This window comes from Phoca vitulina, unplaced genomic scaffold (genome assembly GCF_004348235.1).
Source record: "Phoca vitulina isolate PV1807 unplaced genomic scaffold, GSC_HSeal_1.0 scaffold132, whole genome shotgun sequence".
In the NCBI taxonomy this organism is placed as follows: Eukaryota; Metazoa; Chordata; class Mammalia; order Carnivora; family Phocidae; genus Phoca; species Phoca vitulina.
The window spans coordinates 87037-108420 of record NW_022589835.1 but is presented as its reverse complement, the minus strand read 5'-3'; the positions used below and the strand labels follow the sequence as shown (position 1 = coordinate 108420).

Genomic DNA, 21384 nt, shown 5'->3' with positions numbered 1-21384 from the left:
TAAGTGTATTCTGGGTATAAGTGTAACATAACTCAGCAGTCCTCTGCCAATGTTTGACCCCTTTTTACAAATTGGTTAAAATTTTCAAATACTTTGTTTTTTTTTAAAGATTTTATTTATTTATCTGACAGAGAGAGAAACAGGAGAGAGGGAACACAAGTAGGGGGAGTGGGAGAGGGAGAAGCAGGCTTCCCGCGGATCAGGGAGCCGGATGCGGGGCTCGATCCCAGGACCCTGAGATCATGACCTGAGCGGAAGGCAGACTCTTAATGACTGAGCCACCCAGGCACCCCTACAAATTGGTTAAAATTTTCACATACTTTAAATGTAGCCTATATATGTAATATCCCCCCTTTTTTTTTCAAATACTCCAGGTTTTAAACAAAGCCTTTGGAAACATTGACTGCAGTTCTGCTACACTAATCCTATTAATACACTGAGCCGGAGTTCCCACTGTCCCCGTACTCTGTGTAAATGTAGCTTTAACTCTGAGTCCAAGCAACTACTCAGTGCACATTGAGTACAGGAGTATTCCTCTAAGGGAATTTTTGAAACAAGTTGCTAAAATTCCAAACACAAAAATGTCACTACTGTGATGGTCTCAAACCCCCCAGTTGTCAGCACTAAACATTCCAGGGACCCTGGGAGGTAAGCGCTCCCAGGTGGGATGAGTCAGACACCAGATGAGGACCCAGCCCCTGGCTCCTCCTCGATGAGGGGCCCTCCCACCAAGATGGCAGCACGTGTCCTGCTCGCCTTTGTCACTTGGGATACAAGAAATGTCTCCCCAAGCATGCAGCTTGAAGAAACCTTGGATGTCAACAACACAGATCACTGAGAGAAGTGGCAATCTCTAAAACAAAACCCTGTTGAATTCTGGATTTCTCACAGCTGACGGGCAGGTGTCCCACACAAAACCACTGGAGTGACACGGAGCAGTGGACACACAGAACTCTGGGGCGGAGGCAGGGAAGACCCGTTGGAGGGGCCGTCTGACCCAGGAGGGGACGGAAGAGAAGGGCCCGTGCAGGGTGTGCTGGGGCCGAGGACATGTTGGGCACCACTTGGGGTTGGAGTAGAGCCCAGACAGGCCTGGCCCCAAGACCCTTCCACCAAACACACACACGCTCCCCCCTGCAGCCAGGGTCCTCCCCGCCCCTCCAGAGCAGGTCACAGACTGCAGCCCGAGGTACAGGAGAGGCGGGAGCCACTGGCTGCAAGGTGAGTGCAGGGCCAGGAGCCCCCAGCCTGCAGCACGGAGTCCCAGCCTCTGCAGTCCTGCCCTTCTTCTGAAGTACCGCCCACCAGCAGCACCAGCCTCCCCTCAGGGCCTGTGCCGGGAAGAAGCCCACGCTCTGCGGTGGCAGCCTTGAGACTGAGCAGTTACTGACCCTGACCTCTAGGCATTTTGTCCCTTCCTCAACTGTGAAAAATCAGCCCTTTGACCCATTCTCTGGGACGCTTTGAGGATGCAGCAAGGTAAGATGGGGTCAGCTGAGCAGAGCACCCAGGGCAACCCAACACACTCACCCCAACACTGCCCGCTGCACTGACATGCTCCCCACTCACCCTGACACCCCATCTACCCCACCCCTCTGCACTCTTGAGGCCTCATTTTTTATTCCCTTCCTTTAGAAAACCTCTGGCCCCAGGTCAGGATGGGGTGCCCCCGTGTACTCATGTGTCCGCACTCTCTGGCCCTCCCCCAGCCCAACGTACAGTGGGTATCTGCTAAAGTATCTGTCGGTGTGGTCCTGAGACCAGCAATGAGAGCTCAGGAGTGCCTGAAGGTGCCCGTGACGAGGGGCAACCACAGCATCCAAAGTCCAGGGAACTCAGGGGAGGAGGCACCTGGCCCTGCAACGGCCCAGGCCTGGGGCCTGGCGAAGACAGAAGTGACAGGTGCCGCAGGCCTGAGTACAAGAACGAGGAGGCATGGAGGCTTTAACAACTTTATGTGCATGCCCTCAGCAGCAGTGGTGTTGTCCCGTGTCTCACTTCTCCAAGAAGACCTCGCACTCAGCTCAAGCTGGGCCCTGGCCAGACTCAGTGACATGAAAAATCAGAGCTGCCCCCAGTCACCAAAAAAGGCAGGCTGTCATTAACATCCCCAAATCTCAAGCCAGGCCAGACACTGTCAGAGGAAAGGATGATGTCACCCTCCCCACCACCACCACCCCACTCCCCGGCACTGGAGGGGCAGTGCTGGGCTCAGAATGGGAGGAGCAGGGCTCAGAGCCAGGGCCCCGGCAGCTGCGCCTGGGGGTCCTGCAGAGCGATGAGCCGGTCGGCCTCCCTCCAGCCAGACAGCAGAGCCCCGTGCGTGGTGGAGTAAAATGTCCGATGTGTGGCTTCCCCTGCAAACAGTATCTGGAGCTGCAAAGAAAAGCCAGGGTTAGGTGCCGGGAATCAGGCGGCAGCCACACGCCTCTCGCTGTGGCTGCAGAGCTGAGGGCAGATGTGTGGCTTTACTGCTCACTAATCCCACTGAGCCCGGAGACGGCCAGGAAGCCTGAGCAGGTAGGCAGACAGCAAGCACTCCTGCAATCAAAAGCGAATGCAAAATGGAAAACTCGACAGACAGTTTGGGATGCAATGTTAAAAACTTCACCCAAAACACAAAGTGAAAACCCAAAGAGATGGAAATTAGGAGGGAAAAAGATAAAAAAAATTTGAGGACCAGTCCCCCATCCAAACAACAAAATCCCACAAAAGGAGGAGGAGGAGGAGAAAAAAGAACAGAGAGCTGAGATAATTCCAAGCTTCCTAAGAGGTAAGAAAGGAAGGCAGCTGAATGGCTTTGGACTTCCCAAGAGCAGCACTGAAGAATGTCTTCAGAACGTGAGGGACGTGCCTCTCAAACTAGGATCTACACCCCACGTGCAGCTCTTCCAGGACCACCAGTTCTTGGAGACACCTCCCATAGAGAGGTAGGATCTGCGTCCTGCCCTTGAATCTGGGCAGGCTTGTGCCTGCTGTGGAGTGGAGTATGGCAGATCAGCACTTTCTGACATCCTAGCTGGGCCGCCACGTGGCAGCAGCAGCCATGCTGTGAGGAAGCCTGAGCCACACAGAGGCCACGGCAGGTGCTCCCGCCAGTGTCCCAGCCCAGGGCAGCCGTGCAGGACGAGCAGCCTCAGATGACCCCCACCCCAGCCCTGAGTGACCCTGGCACAGGCCAAGTCTTCCCCACTGAGACCCCAGACATCATGGGCAGAAACAGACGGTCCCTTGCGCCCACCTACAGAACCTGTGAGCACAATAAAGTGGTTGTTTCCACCAGTGGGTTTTCAGGTGGTTTGTTACGTAGTGACAGGACTGGAACACCTGAAGTCTAAGGTAGAAAAAGGACAATTCCACACATGCAAACTTAACTTTCTCTAAAAATTTACCTCCCCTGCACCACCTCATCAGGAAGCTACTAGAATAAATGCTCCAAAAGTAAGTGCACGGGGCAGGCGGGGCAAGGGGTGCTGGACAGGCGGGGGCTGGGCATCAGGAGCTGAAGCTGACGTTGGGGTGTGGGAAGGAAGCAAGAGATGATGGAAAGAGTTAGCAGAGTCCAGGCAAAGAAGTGCACGGAAAACGGAGCCCTGCACACTCCCTCACTAACGCACTCAGTCACACTCACTTGCACACACTCCACTCCACACACCCACCCCACAGACTCACAGACACACACTCACATCTACAAACAGGCAGGAAAGGAACCACAGTGTGCTTATAGGCCACATGTGGACAGGGCCTGGAGCAAACCAGATGATGGACACACTGAATAGTGGTCTTAACAAAAGTACCGCATCACACATGGGGAGGCCGGGGCAGAGCTAAGTGCTGGGTGGACAGAGGAGTGCAAGAGAGCTAAAACCTTATCTGCCATAGAGAGAGTCAATCAGGGATGCCTAAAACTGAAAATTCAAGGAGCAACATTATGGAACAAGCAAACTATAAAGAGATTATAGGGCACTGGGGAAACTGAACCCTGAGTTTTGGATAATATGGAGGAATTATCATAATTTTTAACTGGGATAACTTTGCTATAGTTACACATTTTTAGAGGGCATCCTTTATCTTTAGAGACCCATTCTGGGGTGTCTGCAGTGAAACGATGTCATAATCACACAGTGGAGAGGTGGGGGGATGGGCCGCGGCCACCACGGCACAGCGCCGAAGCCACAGGTGGGGGCCCAAAGGTCCAGCCTGCTTGTGCACACATCCGAAGCTTTCCACGACTGAGTGTTTTGTAAAAAGTGGCAGCATAAGCGTGTTATTTAGAGATGCGGTAAATCTGGAGCTGAGACTCGGCTCTGACCGTCTGGGAAGGGGTTTGGGAAGGGGATGTTGGGCACCCTCCAGCAGCCTGCTGTATTTTGTTATTTTGTTACTTTGTTATTTTGCTACCAGCACTGTAGAATTTTCTGATGCTTTTTAGGCTAAGTACATGTACAATTCTGATAAAATAATACATGTTTCATGATTCCTAATTTCAAAAAGCACAGGGACCCAGCCTCAGGGGTCCCAGCCCCACCTGTGCCCGCCTCACCTGCGCCTTCGCGCCCTCCTCGGGCAGGGGCTGCGCCAGCAGGTCGATGTCGTCCCCGGTGCTGCCCACGGCCACGTAGCTGTAGGAGCCCCTGGTGAATGGGGCGCTGTACCAGCAGGAGCGCAGCACGCTCCTGGGCGCGGGGAGCCTGGCGTTTCCTGCACCCAGAGACGTGCGTCAGTGTGGTACCTCTGCCCCCTGGCCCCAGCCCAGCTTCCCTTTAAGACCCTACAGTTTAAAACAAAGGAAACCACCCGGAAAGAAAACCTCACCGTGAGTGTATCCATCAGAGGCTCTCCCTGTCTCACCGCTTTGCTTAACTCAGTTCACCCAGAAACAGAAAACAGAAGTGGAAAGTGTTTGCAAAGCCGTTTCAGTTCCTCAGAGATGAGAACTCTGAGTGATCCCACTAATATCAGGAAGGACTGTCCCTGGAGGGTTATAGCGCTAAGCTGGGTTCCTGTCCAGAGATCGCCAACAAGGAGCCCCCGTGGTGCCCGGCCACACACGCTCCGTACCTGTCACCCTGCGAAGCACTTGGGTCAGAGACAGGAGCACTTCCTCGTCAGAGAGCGTCTCCATAAACTCAGACTCCAGCCCAGCGATGAACCCGCAGAGGACGTGGACAGACCTGTGTGCGAGACACACCCTGAAACGACTTGCAGCCGGGTCAACTGTGCACAGCACGTACAGCACCCGGACTGCAAGTGTGACCCATAACCCTGCCCGGGGCGCCAGCCCCCAGGGATCTGTGAGGTCACAACTCTTTTCTTAAAGCTGAGACAGTGCTTGCTGTTTCTACTCTGCCAACATACACACGGGCGTGCAAGGCCCACAGTGTGTGATCGGCTGTCCCTTCACAGAATCAGGACCAGGACACAAACCGCACCAGCAGACACAGTGTTCGTCCCTGACACACACACCATAAAAAAAATAAATAAATAAAATGCCAAATTCACTTGAGAATGTCCTGGAGCAAGCAGAAGAAGTTATTAACTGTATTAAATCTTGACTCTTGAGTACACGACTCCAACATTCTGTGTGACAAAATGAGATACGGGCGGGGGGCGGAGCAAGCTGGAGGAGGAGCAGGAGACCTGGATTTCGTCTGGTCCCAGGAATTCAGCTGGATGGGGATCAAACCATTCTGAACACCTATGAACTCAACAGCAGATCGAAGAAAAGAAGAGCAACAACTCTCTGCACAGAAAAGCGACCACTTTCTGGAAGGTAGGACGTGCGGAGAAGTGAATCCGAGGCGATATTCGGGAGGATAGACGGCGGGGGAGGGGCCTCCGACGGCCGCTTCTGGCAAGTGATAGAGCCACGGAGCACAAAATCGGAACTTTTAGAAGTCTGCTCCGCTGAGGGACGTCACTCCGGTGGCTGAGCGGGGGGTGGAACCCTCGTGGGACAGTGTGGTCTCAGGACCCTCGGGGTCACAGAAAGCCCGGGGGTGCCTGAGTGCGGCAGAGCTCCCAGGGATCGGAGCAGGGAAGCCGGCTGCAGAGACGGAGCCCAGGCGCGGGCTCTCAGCTCGGGGTTGCCATAGACCGTGATCCGCGGCACAGTCGGGCCACTGCTCCTCCAGCAGGGACCCAACAAGCGGCAGATCCGGGGAGACTCACCTTCCTCCCCGGGGAGGAGAGGTGCGGGAGCGCACCGCGGGGATCTGCTGGGTTTGGAGACTCCACCCGGGGTCGGGGGCCAGATAGAAAGGCGCGGTCACAGGCCGGGTGAGCGCGGAGTGCGGCCGGAGACCGGGGAGACGGGAGTGACTGACGGCTTTTCTCTGGGGGCTCGCTGAGGAGCGGGACCCCGAGTTCTCGGCTCCTCCAGGGCGGAGACTGGGAGGCCGCCATTTTCACTCTCCGCCTCCAAAGCTGTACGGAAAGCTCGCAGGGAACAAAAGCTCCGGAGAGCAAACCCGAGCAGATGACTTAGCCCGGACCGGCAAGGGCGGGGCAATTCCGCCTCCGGCAGAGACATTTGGGAACCACGGCAACAGGCCCCTCCCCCAGAAGGTCAGCGAGAACAGCCAGCCAAGACCAAGTTTACCGATCAGTGAGAACGGCAGAACTCCAGCGCTAGGGGAATACTGCACATAGAATCCATGGCTTTTTTACCATGATTCTTTAGTCTTTCAAAGTTAATTTTTTTTTACCTTTTTTTTTTTGAATTATTCTTTTTCCCTTTTTCAACCAACATCTTACCAGTCCCTTTTTTTAAAAAACATTTTTATTTTTCATTTTTAGAGTCATATTCTATCCCTTCATAGTAGTTACCCTTATTTTTGGCATATATATATAAGTTGTTCTCTCTTTAAAATTTTGAGATACTTTCTTCTAACAGATCAAAATATACCCCATATCTCTACTGTATGGTTTTGTTCTACTCTCCTGCCTGATCACATTCTCTCCCTTTTTTTTTCTTTTTTTTTTAAATCCTCTTCTTTCTTTTTTCAAACAACTTCTTATCAATTCCTTTTATAAAATTTTTTATAATTTTCATCTTTACAGTCATATTCCATCCCTTCATCATATCAACCCTTATTTTTGTACATATATAAGTTTTTCTTTCTTTAAAATTTTGGGAGGCACTTTCTTCTAACAGACCAAAATACACCCAAAATCTAGTGTGTGGCACTGATCTATGCACCAGCCTGATCATATGTGATCATATTCTGGTTTTTTTGTTTTGTTTTGTTCTGTTTTTGTTTGTTTTTATCTTTTTCTTTTTTCTTTTTTTTCTTTTTCTTTTTTCTTTCTTTCCCTTTCTTTTCCCCCTGCTTCAGGTCTTTTCTGATTTGTTCAGAGTATATTTTCTGGGGACGTTCTTACCCTGTTAGCATTTTGTTCTCTCATTAATCTATTCTCCTCCGGACAAAATGACAAGACGGAAAAATCACCTCAACAAAAAGAACAAGAGGTAGTACCGACTGCCAGGGACCTACTCAATATGGACATTAGTACGATGTCGGATCTAGAATTCAGAATCATCACTTTAAAGATACTAGCTGGGCTTGAAAAAAGCATGGAAGTTATTAGAGAAACCCTTTCTGGAGAAATAAAAGAACTAAAATCTAACCAAGTCGAAATCAGAAAGGCTATTAATGAGGTGCAGTCAAAAATGGGGGCGTTAATGCTAGGATAAATGAGGCAGAAGAGAGAATCAGGGATATAGAAGACCAAATGATGGAAAATAAAGAAGCTGAGAAAAAGAGAGATAAACAACTACTTGATCACGAGGGCAGAATTCGAGAAATAAGCAATACCATAAGACGAAACAACATTAGAATACTTGGGATCCCAGAAGAAGAAGAAAGAGAGAGAGGGGCAGAAGGTATATTGGAGCAAATTATAGCAAAGAACTTCCCTAATTTGGGGAAGGAAACAGGCATCAAAATCCAGGAGGCACAGAGAACCCCTCTCAAAATCAATAAAAATAGGTCAACACCCCAACATCTAATAGTAAAACTTACAAGTCTCAGAGACAAAGAGAAAATCCTGAAAGCAGCTCGGGAGAAGAGATATGTAACCTACAATGGTAGAAACATTAGATTGGCAACAGACCTATCCAGAGAGACCTGGCAGACCAGAAAGGACTGGCAGGATATATTCAGAGCACTAAACGAGAAAAATATGCAGCCAAGAATACTATATCCAGCTAGGCTGTCATTGAAAATAGAAGGAGAGATAAAAAGCTTCCAGGACAAACAAAAACTAAATGAATTTGCAAACACCAAACCAGCCCTACAAGAAATATTGAAAGGGGTCCTCTAAGCAAAGACAGAGCCTAAAAGCAACATAGACCAGAAAGGAACACAAACAATATACAGTAACAGTCACCTTACAGGCAATACAATGGCACTAAATTCATACCTTTCAATAGTTACCCTGAATGTAAATGGGCTAAATGCCCCAATCAAAAGACACAGGCTATCAGATTGGATTAAAAAACAAGACCCATCGATTTGCTGTCTGCAAGAGACTCATTTTAGACCCAAAGGCACCCCCAGATTGAAAGTGAGGGCGTGGAAAACCATTTGCCATGCTAATGGACACCAAAAGAAAGCTGGGGTGGCAATCCTTATATCAGACAAATTAGATTTTAAACCAAAGACTGTAATAAGAGATGAGGAAGGACACTATATCCTACTTAAAGGGTCTATCCAACAAGATCTAACAATTGTAAATATCTATGCCCCTAACATGGGAGCAGCCAATTATATAAGGCAATTAATAACAAAAGCAAAGAAACACATTGACAATAATACAGTAATAGTGGGGGACTTTAACACCCCCCTCACTGAAATGGACAGATCATCTAAGCAAAAGATCAACAAGGAAATAAAGACTTTAAATGACACACTGGACCAAATGGACTTCACAGACATATTCAGAACATTCCATCCCAAAGCAAAGGAATACACATTCTTCTCTAGTGCCCATGGAACATTCTCCAGAATAGATCACATCCTAGGCCACAAATCAGGTCTCAACCGGTACCAAAAGACTGGGATCATTCCCTTCCTATTTTCAGACCACAATGCTTTGAAACTAGAACTCAATCACAAGAGGAAAGTCGGAAAGAACTCAAATACATGGAGGCTAAAGAGCATCCTACTGAAGAATGAATGGGTCAACCAGGAAATTAAAGAAGAATGAAAAAAATTCATGGAAACCAATGAAAATGAAAACACAACTGTTCAAAATCTTTGGGATGCAGCAAAGGCAGTCCTAAGAGGAAAGTATATAGCAATACAAGCCTTTCTCAAGAAACAAGAAAGGTCTCAAGTACACAACCTAACCCTACACCTAAAGGAGCTGGAGAAAGAACAGCAAATAAAGCCTAAACCCAGCAGGAGAAGAGAAATCATAAAGATCAGAGCAGAAATCAATGAAATAGAAACCAAAAGAACAGTAGAACAGATCAACGAAACTAGGAGCTGGTTCTTGAAAGAATTAACAAGATTGATAAACCCCTGGCCAGACTTATCAAAAAGAAAAGAGAAACGACCCAAATCAACAAAATCATGAATGAAAGAGGAGAGATCACAACCAACACCAAAGAAATACAAACAATTATAAGAACATATTATGAGCAACTCTATGCCAGCAAATTAGATAACCTGGAAGAAATGGATGCATTTCTAGAGATGTATCAACTACCAAAACTGAACCAGGAAGAAATAGAAAACCTGAACAGACCTATAACCGCTAAGGAAATTGAAGCAGTCATCAAAAATCTCCCAACAAATAAAAGCCCAGGGCCAGATGGCTTCCCAGGGGAATTCTACCAAACATTTAAAGCAGAATTAATACCTATTCTTCTGAAACTGTTCCAAAAAATAGAAATGGAAGGAAAACTTCCAAACTCGCTTATGAGGCCAGCATTACCTTGATCAACAAACCAAAGACCCCATCAAAAAGGAGAATTACAGACCAATATCCTTGATGCACATGGATGCAAAAATTCTCACCAAAATACTAGCCAATAGGATCCAACAGTACATTAAAAGGATTATTCACCACGACCAAGTCGGATTTATCCCTGGGCTGCAAGTTTGGTTCAACATCTGCAAATCAATCAATGTGATACAATACATTAATAAAAGAAAGAACAAGAATCATATGATCCTCTCAATAGATGCAGAAAAAGCATTTGACAAAGTACAGCATCCTTTCTTGATCAAAACTCTTCAGAGTATAGGGATAGAGGGTACATACCTCAATATCATAAAAGCCATCTATGAAGAACCTACAGCGAATATCATTCTCAATGGGGAAAAACTGAGAGCTTTCCCCCTAAGGTCAGGAATGCGGCAGGGATGTCCACTATCACCACTGCTATTCAACATAGTATTAAAAGTCCTAGCCACAGCCATCAGACAACAAAAAGAAACAAAAGGCATCCAAATCGGCAAAAGAAGTCAAACTCTCACTGTTTGCAAATGATATGATACTTTATGTGGAAAACCCAAAAGACTCCACCCCAAAACTGCTAGAACTCATACAGGAATTTAGCAAAGTGGCAGGATATAAAATCAATGCACAGAAATCAGTGGCATTCCTATACACCAACAACAAGACAGAAGAAAGAAAAATTAAGGAGTCGATCCCATTTACAATTGCACCCAAAACCGTAAGATACCTAGGAATAAATCTAACCAAAGAGGCAAAGGATCTGTACTCAGAAAACTATAAAATACTCATGAAAGAAATGGAGGAAGACACAAAGAAATGGAAAAGTGTTCCATGCTCATGGATTGGAAGAACAAATATTGTGAAGATGTCAATTCTACCTAGAGCAATCTACACATTTGATGCAATCCCCATCAAAATACCACCCACCTTTTTCAAAGAAATGGAACAAATAATCCTAAAATTTGTATGGAACCAGAAAAGATCCCGCATAGCCAGAGGAATGTTGAAAAAGAAAAGCAAAGCTGGTGGCATCAAAATTCCGGACATCAAGCTCTATTACAAAGCTGTCATCATCAAGACAGTATGGTACTGGCACAAAAGCAGACACATAGATCAGTGGAACAGAATAGAGAGCCCAGAAATGGACCCTCAACTCTAGGGTCAACTAATCTTCAACAAAGCAGGAAAGAATGTCCAATGGAAAAAAGACAGTCTCTTCAACAAATGGTGTTGGGAAAATTGGACAGCCACGTGCAGAAGAATGAAACTGGACCATTTCCTTACACCACACACAAAAATAGACTCCAAATGGTTGAAAGACCTAAATGTGAGACAGGAGTCCATCAAAATCCTAAAGGAGAACACAGGCAGCAACCTCTTCAACCTCAGCCGCAGCAACTTCTTCCTAGAAACATCACCAAAGGCAAGGGAAGCAAGGGCAAAAATGAACTATGACTTCATCAAGATAAAAAGCTTTTGCACAGCAAAAGAAACAGTCAACAAAACCAAAAGACAACCGACAGAATGGGAGAAGATATTTGCAAATGACATATCAGACAAAGGGCTAGTATCCAAAATCTGTAAAGAACTTATCAAACTCAACACCCAAAGAACAAATAATCCAATCAAGAAATGGGCAGAAGACATGAACAGAAAGACATCCAATGTCATCCAAAGAAGACATCCAATGGCCAACAGACACATGAAAAAGTGCTCAACATCGCTCGGCATCAGGGAAATCCAAATCAAAACCTCAATGAGATACCACCTCACACCAGTCAGAATGGCTAAAATTAACAAGTCAGGAAATGACAGAGGTTGGCGGGGATGCGGAGAAAGGGGAACCCTCCTACACTGTTGGTGGGAATGCAAGCTGGTGCAGCCACTCTGGAAAACAGTATGGAGTTTCCTCAGAAAGTTGAAAATAGAGCTACCCTACGATCCAGCAATTGCACTACTGGGTATTTACCCCAAAGATACAAATGTAGGGATCCGAAGGGGTACATGCACCCCGATGTTTATAGCAGCAATGTCCACAATAGCCAAACCGTGGAAAGAGCCAAGATGTCCATCGACAGATGAATGGCTAAAGAAGTTGTGGTGTATATATATACAATGGAATATTATGCAGCCATCAAAAGGAATGAGATCTTGCCATTTGCAATGACGTGGATGGAACTGGAGGGTGTTATGCTGAGCGAAATAAGTCAAACAGAGAAAGACATGTATCATATGACCTCACTGATATGAGGCATTCTTAATCTCAGGAAACAAACTGAGGGTTGCTGGAGTGGGGTGTGGGGTGGGAGGGATGGGGTGGCTGGGTGATAGACACTGGGGAGGGTATGTGCTATGGTGAGCGCTGTGAATTGTGCAAGACTGTTGAATCACAGATCTGTACCTCTGAAACAAATAATGCAATATATGTTAAGAAAAAAAAAGAAGAAGAAGATAGCAGGAGGGGAAGAGTGAAGGGGGGGAAATCGGAGGGGGAGATGAACTATGAGAGACGATGGACTCTGAAAAACAAACTGGGGGTTCTAGAGGGGAGGGGGGTGGGAGGATGGGTTAGCCTGGTGATGGGTATTAAAGAGGGCATGTTCTGCATGGAGCACTGGGTGTTATGCACAAACAATGAATCATGGAACACTACATCAAAAACTAATGATGTAATGTATGGTGATTAACATAACAATAAAAAAGTAAAAAAAATGAGATACGAGAATAAAGCACTTGTGCTGCACGTGGACATGCAGACATGGGACGGTCGTTGACGTACAGCCCTGGGCAGTGGTCCGAGCTGCCAACTAAGCAGCTGCTTCTTTCGTGGACACCATTTTGACTTGAAAGAATGTTGCTGGTATGCAAACTTGGGTGTTTGGCAGACATTTTCTCGAAAATGAGCAGTATATCTATCACAAGGAAAACAACTGCAAGCATTTACTGCCAATGATAAAATTTAAGCTCTCAAGCAAAAATTACAATTTTAGAAAACTTGTATCTGCCACCAACAGCTTGATAGGTTCCCAATACCACGAGACTTTCCTGAGGTCTGTGGTGATATTAATAAACTTAATTGTTTGATGTTGTACAATGAAATATATCAATGTTTGGAATGCCCAAACTAGGGGCAGGTGCAAGATCCACTCAAAGTGCAGGACAGACAGTGCATTTTGGTGCCCTCGAGCACAAACACCCATGGACGAGCTTTCAGATTCCACACCGCGCCTCACCTTGAAGGAGCGACCACTTAAGTTTTAGTGCCATATCAAAGAATACCCACAGTCATCTGAAGACTATTTATTTATTTTTAAAGATTTTATTTATTTATTTGAGAGAGAGAATGAGAGAGAGAGAGAGAGCACAAGAGGGGAGAGTGGGAGAGGGAGAAGCAGGCTCCCCGCTGAGCAGGGAGCCCGATGCGGGGCTCGATCCCGGGACTCCAGGATCATGACCTGAGCTGAAGGCAGTCGCTCAACCAACTGAGCCACCCAGGCGCCCCTGAAGACTATTTAAACACCACCCCTTCTCTGAACTACGTATCTGAGTCAAGACTTTCAATCTACTTCAAGCGGAATGAGCCGCGGCACCACCGCATGCCGACAGCCTGGAGAGCCAAGCTGTCCACTGTTAAGCCTGACAGTAAAGAGATGAGGAAAAAAGACAAAGCACTGCCACTCTCCTCACTAAATTTTGTTTTAGAAATATAGTTATTTTTCATTTAAAAATGTTAATGTATTTTCATTTAAAAGTGTAATGGGGTGCTGGGTGGCTCAGTCAGTTAAGCGTCCGACTCTCGATTTCAGTTCAGGTCATGATCTCAGAATCTTGAGACTGAGCCCCACATCGGGCTCTACGCTGAGGGTGAAGTCTGCTTGAGATTCTCTCTCATCCTCTGCCCCTCCCCCCTCAGAAAAAATGTTATTTATGCTCACACGGTATAGATTTCCTCAGTTTAAAAAATAAATATTTTTAATTTCTGTCTTAATTTCTCATGTGGTAAATGTGCAGACACAACCCACCTAAACAAAAGCTCTTTGGAATCCTCGATATTTTTAAAGAGACCACAAAGTGTGAGAGCCACTGTCCTAGCCCACAGAGTATCCCGATGACTGCTGTCTCCACCAACGTCCTGAGCACAGGCTACAGAGCCAAGTGTGGGGCAGGCAGCCGAGCACACCCAGCCACCGTTCCCCTATGCATCCACGACCCTGGACACATTTCCAAACCCCTGGATGTCAGCTTTATCTTCAGTCCAAAGGACACGTGCAGGGTCCCCTCCTAGGTGGGAGGAGCGCATGCACCCAGCTTCTGTGGCTGTCGGGGATGAAATCAGCTGCAGGCATGCCTGCGTTTTGTCCTCCAGGCCCAGAATATGGTCCCCAATCCTGACACGTCTCTGTGTGGAAATTTGGACTCGTGTCTGCCAATTGACTACAACACGCTAACCACATATTTTGATCCTGCTGGAAAAATCAGTCCCTCCCTCCCTAAATGATTCATGGTCTTATTTTCTGAGTTCGCACCAAGTCCATATACACGGCATTATTTATGCGTTATAGATGGACCATACAATTTAGCCACTAATGGGTCTTTGATTTCTGACTTAGAAGGATATGTTGCTCAATTACTGCATCAGGTTTAAATATTGTCTCCCAGTTACAGACACTTCTGTGTTTCAAATTCCTTCTGTAACCTCCACACCCCAGCTTCCTGGGAATTTCAGTAAATATTTTCTTACTGATTGAACATGCCCTCCAGGCCACCAGCTCATTCAAGGACCTGAGACACACCAACAGGCTGCCTACAAGAGGCTTCTGTCTGTCCCTGCAGTGGTTCAGGCCCCAGTGTGTGTCATCAGCGCTCTGGGGTGCCCTTGGAATCCCACCCAGAAATCCTCCAGAAATGCCTCCCAGGGAATCAATACACTGCTGGATTCTCAACAAAACTAAGGCCAAAGAATCAGCCCCCTCAGAGCTCACCCCTGAAGCTTCCTCAGAGAAACTCAAGAAGCATACATACGCAAAGGAAGGCAGGACCAAAAAGCCAATAAGCTTCTTGAACCAGACGTGCTGTAGGCCAGAGGTGACGTCCTCCAGGGGAGACGTGTCCTCCCACACCACCTGGATGTGCCGGCAGTCTGGCTCCCAGAAGGGCTCCTCAAACTCCAGGAAGATTTTATTGCTGGTCCCAAAGCCTATTTTCCTGATCGCTTCTGCCTTCTGAGGGGGCAGTGGTGGTTCAAAGAAGGTGTCCAGATGTTCTTTAAGAAAACCTGGAATTCACAAGTGGACTCAACTTACACCACATAATCTCTTAAACTGGAACTGGCAGCCACAGGAACCCACCCTGACACCCATCAGAGGAGTCAGAGAAAGGAGGCTTCCAGAGACTGTCCAGTAACCCACACCAGCCCCAGCTCAACTGGGCTCCCAGAAATCGGGCTGGCTCTGGCCATCGGAACTCAGCCTCAGCGAGCAACACCACAGCGGAGGGACAAGGAAGGCCCCATGGCCACCTGGTCAGGCAGGGACAGCTCTCATGCCCCACCCAACCTGCTCTGTAGGACGGTTTCTCACTTCTCAACCTGTCTGCCTCTCAACGTCTGCAAACCATGCTGCTCTGGAATAGTTTGGAGTAGCATCACAATATACAGGCTTTATCCACAAGCTACATGAAAACTAACCTGCCTGGCAAAAAAAATTAATTCTGGGCCAGAGTCAAACAATGAGAGGGACTATTTGCAGCACAAGCCAGTCTCCTTACAACACAGATAACTTGCAAGCCAGTAAGTAAAGGACAAACAGCCCAAGAGGAAACAGATCCACAGAGGCTGTGAGGACCCACAGAAGGGTCACCATGCCCTCCACCCACAGTCCCATTTGCCAGACCCTCAACCCAGCCACTCCCACTCCTGCGATTTATGCCACAGATATATTCACACAAGTGTTTTTAAATGCACATGGAAAATGCTATGTAAAACGAGAAAAGTGAAAATAGGCTGAATTTCCATCAACTAAGGAATATTAAGCAATGACCCCTACATACAAGAAAATACTATGTGGCTATAAAGGACCAATGTGACAGGTGGCCTGGCTCCTTGTGAACAGTATCAACAGACCCAGTAATGCACTCACTGATGATAGCAGGGGCCCAGCAAGCACACACAGACACTGGCGGGGGGGGGGGGGGGGGGCTAAAAAATGACTGATGGATCTATATGTGCTGATTTGGAAGCACTGACAAAAGTTTTATTAACCAAAAAAAAGAAGGGGCGGCAAACAGAGTATCAGCAGACTATGTTAATATGTCCAGTGTGATTCCATGTGTGCGAGAAAGGAGCTGGGAGCTGAGCAAGCTCACCCCCAGCCAGCACGTCCGTGCTGAAGGAGCCCAGAGCCGGGCGGGTTGGACCCTTGCTCTGCATCTTCCACCAGCTCTGGCCCCTGCTAGCTGTGTGAACTGGCACAGTTAAGTGGCATGATTCGTTTGCATCTGTCAGACAGGCTGGGGACACACACATCCCAGCTGCCTGCAGAGTAAATGAGATGCACAGACACGGCTTGGCTCACAGCCGCCCACCTCTTGTCAGATTGCCAAAATGGCTTCTGTCTTGGGCGTCAGATCTAGAATTAAACAACCATATGCTTGAGCCCTTCCTTGATTACACCAGGCCTGAAACTGAGAGCTGGCTTTCACACCCACTTCCGCCTCCAAGAAAGCACAGCTTGGTGAACTTCTGGAGGCAGTCCCAGCCTTTCCATAAACGACCTCGGAAGAAGCAAGACATGCATTTTCTCTTATTGTGAAACTTAATTCCAAAGCTGGCAATTGCTACAAAACACAATAGAACAAGCCTGTCCGAAACTAGATTGAAAATGTGAGCTAGCACCTGACAAACACTCCAGAGCCCGCTGCTGGGGCCCCGAGGGTGAGTGACCAAGGGGAAACCTGACAGGAAAATGGGCTTTACCTAAGGGCACGGTGATGATGACGTGATGTGCAGGGAAGCAGGTTCTGTCCTCACACTCCACCAGCACTGGAAACCTCTCCCCAGGAGACAAGGCTTCCCGGAAGGACCCGTTCCAGTGAATGGTCTTCACAGGCTTGTTAAAAACGATCACGTCCTCTGGCAAGGAGGCCATTATGCAGTTTGTGAGCCCCTGGTAGCCACTTGGAGAGACAGAGGTGTTGGTGTTTTCAGAGGGAGCTGCCTGGGGAGGTGGCCCTGCAGGGAAGGAGGGAGGAGGGCAGGGGATCTCCCGGGGGTTTCCAGTCTACCTCAGGAACACCACTACCACCGCCCAGGCTAACGGGGGGATTAGGTGAGCATGAGTGAATGGAGGTAATCGTAGGAGGACAAGACCTCCTTCCCAACCACCTGGAACCCTACTTCTGATCACAAATGCCCGCCCCTGCCAGGAGACTTGGGGTGATGCTGGAGAGCCCAGCGGGACAGTCCTGCGAGGGCCTCTTGAGTGCTCAGTGGGGGGACAGCCACCTGCCCCAGGGGTGGGCTGTCTGTCCATCACAGGGGCCGGAGCTTCACACAGCACTTAGCACATCAGAGGCCTCGTAAACATGGGAGGAAGAAAGCGTTATGGGATGCACTGCCTTCTTTTAACCACCTTTTCTTGAAAATAATTATTCTTCCCAAGTGAGCAAAACTAGAGAAACAAATGAGCAATCTCTCTAAAACAATGAAGACAAATGGCCTCCTGGCCCTCTCACCCTTCCCCTGCTTCCCAAAGCCCAACCTGAGGTAAATGGAAAGGGTCCCAGGGTGCATGGAGGGGTCCGAGGGTGCATGGAGGGAAACCAGGGTGTATAAAGGGGGCCAGGATTCAGAGGGGACCAGGGCACATGGAGAGGGACCAGGGTACATGGAGGGGAACCAGGGTGCATAAAGGGGGCCAGGATTCAGAGGGTACCAGGGTGCATGGAGGAGGGACCAAGGTACATGGAGAGGGACAAGGGTGCATAAAGGGGGCCAGGGTTCAGAGGGGACCTGGGTGCATGGGGGGGGGTCCCAGGGTGCATGGAGAGAGGCCCAGGGTACATGGAAGGGGGCAAGGGTGCATGGAGGGAGGCCTGGGGTGCATGGAGGGGGTCCCAGGGTGCATGGAGGGACTCCAGGAGTACAGAGAGGGAAACTCGGGTAAATGGAGGGGGCCCGGGGTGTATGGAGGGGATCTGGGTGCATGGAGGGACTCCAGGAGCACAGGGAGGGGGCCCCGGAGCACATGGAGCAGGCTTCGGGGTGCATGGAGGGGCCCGGAGTGCATGGAGGGGATCTGGGTGCATGGAGGGACTCCAGGAGCTCAAGGAGGGGGCCCCGGGGTGCATGGAGAGGGACCAGGGTGCATGGAGGGACTCCAGGAGCACATGGAGGGGGCCCTAGGGTGCATGGAGAGGGACCAGGGTGCATGGATGGATTCCAGGAGCACAGGTAGGGGAACTGGGGTAAATGGAGGGGGTCCCAGGGTGTGTGGAGGGGATCTGGGTGTGGGGCCCCAGGGGGCCCGGGGCACAAAGAGGGCTGGCTGGGTGGGTGGGGCATGCACATACCCAGGAAAGGTGCAGTCCAGCCCCGGCAGCACGGTGTATTCCCCAAAGGGTGCGAGGGCCACCAGGTCCATGCTATGGGTACCGCTCACACAGCACTCCACATTGAAGAAGCTGTTGAGGATGGCCAGCTTGAGGTTCCTGGTCTCCTCATCCTCTGTCCAGCCAGCCACGTGCTGACGGATCTCCTTCTTGAGGTACTCCCCAACGCTGGGCACTGGGGCATCAGCCGTGTGCAGGAACTCCCGAGTCTGGTCTATGAGACTATAGAACAGACTAGCCATCTCCACCACCAACTCACGGCTCACACTTACCCCAGAGCTGGCGTAGGACACAGATGGCAGGCCCACATGACCCCCAGTTTCGATTAGCTGGTTCTCCTCTGACAAGTCCTTCTCCCCTAGCAGCTGGTACTTGGCAGCCAGCTGAAAGACGGGGTTGCCCTGTGAGGGCCCGTGAATCCAGTGAGCACCTAGCTCTACCACGCCACCTGGGAGGGGCAGCAGATGACACTTTGAGGTTCTCTCCCCACAAAGGCCAACCCTGAGCCTTCCTCCTGAACCACACCAGCCCTGCCCTTCCCAAATATGCTCTAAAAACAGCCCCAGGGACACACGGTCCCTGAAGACTACAGTCCTAGGGCCTGGTCAGACCTAGTTTAAGGGGAACATTTGAAGGGGGGGCGCTGACCTGCACCCGCCTTCGGAGGACACTTGGAGAGCTGGCATGGGGGCAGAAGGGGTGCCTGGGAGTGAACCGGAGGCTGGAGGGGAGGTCCTTGTGGGACCCAACCAGAGCGACTGCAGAGACATAGGTTACCCTCCCCGGCAGGGGCCGGCCCTGCCAACGGCAGCTGAGTTTCGGGGACCCCTGAACTTGGCCTGATCAAGTGGGGTGGGGCGGAGATTCACTCGGGGGGCCAGGTAAGGCTTCCGGGTCGGTTAACCCAGGTGCAGGCCGGACCAGGAGCGGCAGAGCCCGGGCAGCACCCGTTGGGTTCCGGAAATGGGCTCGGGGAAGGGGTTCCGGGAGAGGCCGTTACCGAAGCCGCGCTCCGAGCGGATGCGGCCGCCGGCGCGGGCAGTGGCCTCCAGGACCCGCAGCTGCTGGAAGGCCGGGTGGCGGCAGAGCCTCTGCGCGGCGCCCAGCCCCGCGATGCCGCTGCCCACCACCAGCACCCGCGGGCCGCGGCCCGAGCCCTCCGCGCGGCCTCCACTCGACTCCATCGCGCCGTCCGGGTCAGTCCCCGTGCGCCCCCGCCGCTCCGAAGTGCGGAGAGCGCGGAGAGGACCCAGTTAGGGCCGGGAGGTAGGGCGCGGGGCGGGGCGGGACTGGAGGTGGATGGGAGTGGAGGCGGGGCTGGAGGCGGAGCAATAAGGGAGGGGTAGGACGGGGTGGGAGCACTGGGCGTCCGGCGTCGGGATGGGGGCACGGTGGCGGACGGGACTGGAGGTGGATGGGAGGGAGGAGGGGCTGGAGGCGGAGCGATAGGGGCGGGGCGGGGGCGGGAGGGAGATGGGGGGGGGGCGGGGGTGGAGGCGGGGCGATAGGGCGGGGCGGGGCGAGGGCTCGAGGTGACTGTGAGGGGGCGGGGTTGGAGGCGGAGCGATAGGGGAGAGGCGAGGCGCGGAGGGGAGGGGCTGGAGGTGGGAGGGCGGGGTTGGAGGCGGAGCTATAGGGAGGGGCGGGGCGGGTGGAGGCACCCGCCGGCGGGAGTGGGCCTGGGGGGCGCGAGGCACGGAGGCGCAGGCGGGTAGGTGGAGCGAGGAGCGAGGAGCAAGGAGCGCGGGGTGAGGCCAGGCCGGGGCGCCAGCCGCACCACGTGACCCTCTGGGCTGGGTTTGGGGCTTCCCCTAGAGTTGCGGCCCACGTGCGGGCTGCAGGGCAGGGTGAGGGCGAGCGTGGCTCCGTGGGTGCGTGCAGCCCCGCTGCTGGGCGGGTGTCCCCACGGAGGGAGGATGGGGCCGGCCGTCCAGGCGGCTCGTGTCTCCTTCCAAAGGAGACGTGGGAAAGGCGACCAGAAGGTGGAGGAGGTGCCTCTCTCCTGCCTCAGAAAAGCGAGGTGCGCGCCTTCACCTTGGGACCTCGTGGAGCCTCTGGATGGAAGTCCGAGGGTGGCTGCGGTGTCAGGGTGGGTCAGGGAGGGCTCAACACGTCCAAAGTGGGGCTGCGAGGCAGGCTCTTGGCGACGACACTGTTCTGAGTGTGTGTGGTCACGGGTGTTTATACACACAGGTAACACACATAAAATACAAAGTTCAAGATAAAGGGTAAGTGAAGAACTTTCTCGCAGGTCCCCCTCCTCCCCCCACCCGCCCCAGGAGACATTTAGTACATTTTCAAGCATGCAGGCCTTTCTGGAGAATTCCCCTAATTCAGGAAGATCTGTCCTCTACTGTCTTGTAAGGATTAGAAAGCTTCTGCCCTCTGCCAAAAGGCTTTCCTGTAACCCGGCGTTAGGGTGCATCATTCCTTCTTAGGCATGCACTAGAATCTGCTGTTCTAATCCACCGGGAGGCTTCCTTTCTGTGGCTCCGTAGTCCAGCCAGGGAGGGTGGTTAGGGACAGGAGGCTGTCCCTGGGACACCACTCCTAAGTCAGTTCCAGTCTGGGTAGATGGTCTTTCTGTCTGGGTTTTCCCTCTCCATCTCCCAGAGGATTCCTATCCCCCTGTGCTGGCCCTCCTCAGCCATCTATTCTTTTTTCTTGATTCACTCACCTGTTCGGGTGAAGCTGAAAAGCCGTGTCTGGGAGATCGTTTTTTTAATGATACCGCAAGCCTGAAAATGTCTTGGTTTCACCCTCACACTTGATTCGTAGTTTGCCTAAGCATAGAACTCTACATTAGAG

At 50.6% G+C, this 21384-nt stretch overlaps 1 protein-coding gene across 1 annotated transcript; it reads right to left on the bottom strand.

Annotated features, from left to right (window-relative positions):
• Positions 1-298: 298 nt before the first annotated feature.
• Positions 299-19863, bottom strand: PAOX (polyamine oxidase). The gene is made up of 7 exons (XM_032399171.1): positions 19577-19863; positions 18538-19024; positions 16943-17142; positions 14992-15244; positions 5062-5174; positions 4544-4701; positions 299-2376 (listed from the first exon to the last, which is right to left on the bottom strand). Exons 1-7 carry the CDS (start codon positions 19758-19760, stop codon positions 2233-2235), a joined length of 1539 nt encoding a protein of 512 aa, XP_032255062.1. The 5' UTR covers positions 19761-19863; the 3' UTR covers positions 299-2232.
• Between the last annotated feature and the right edge of the window lie 1521 nt (positions 19864-21384).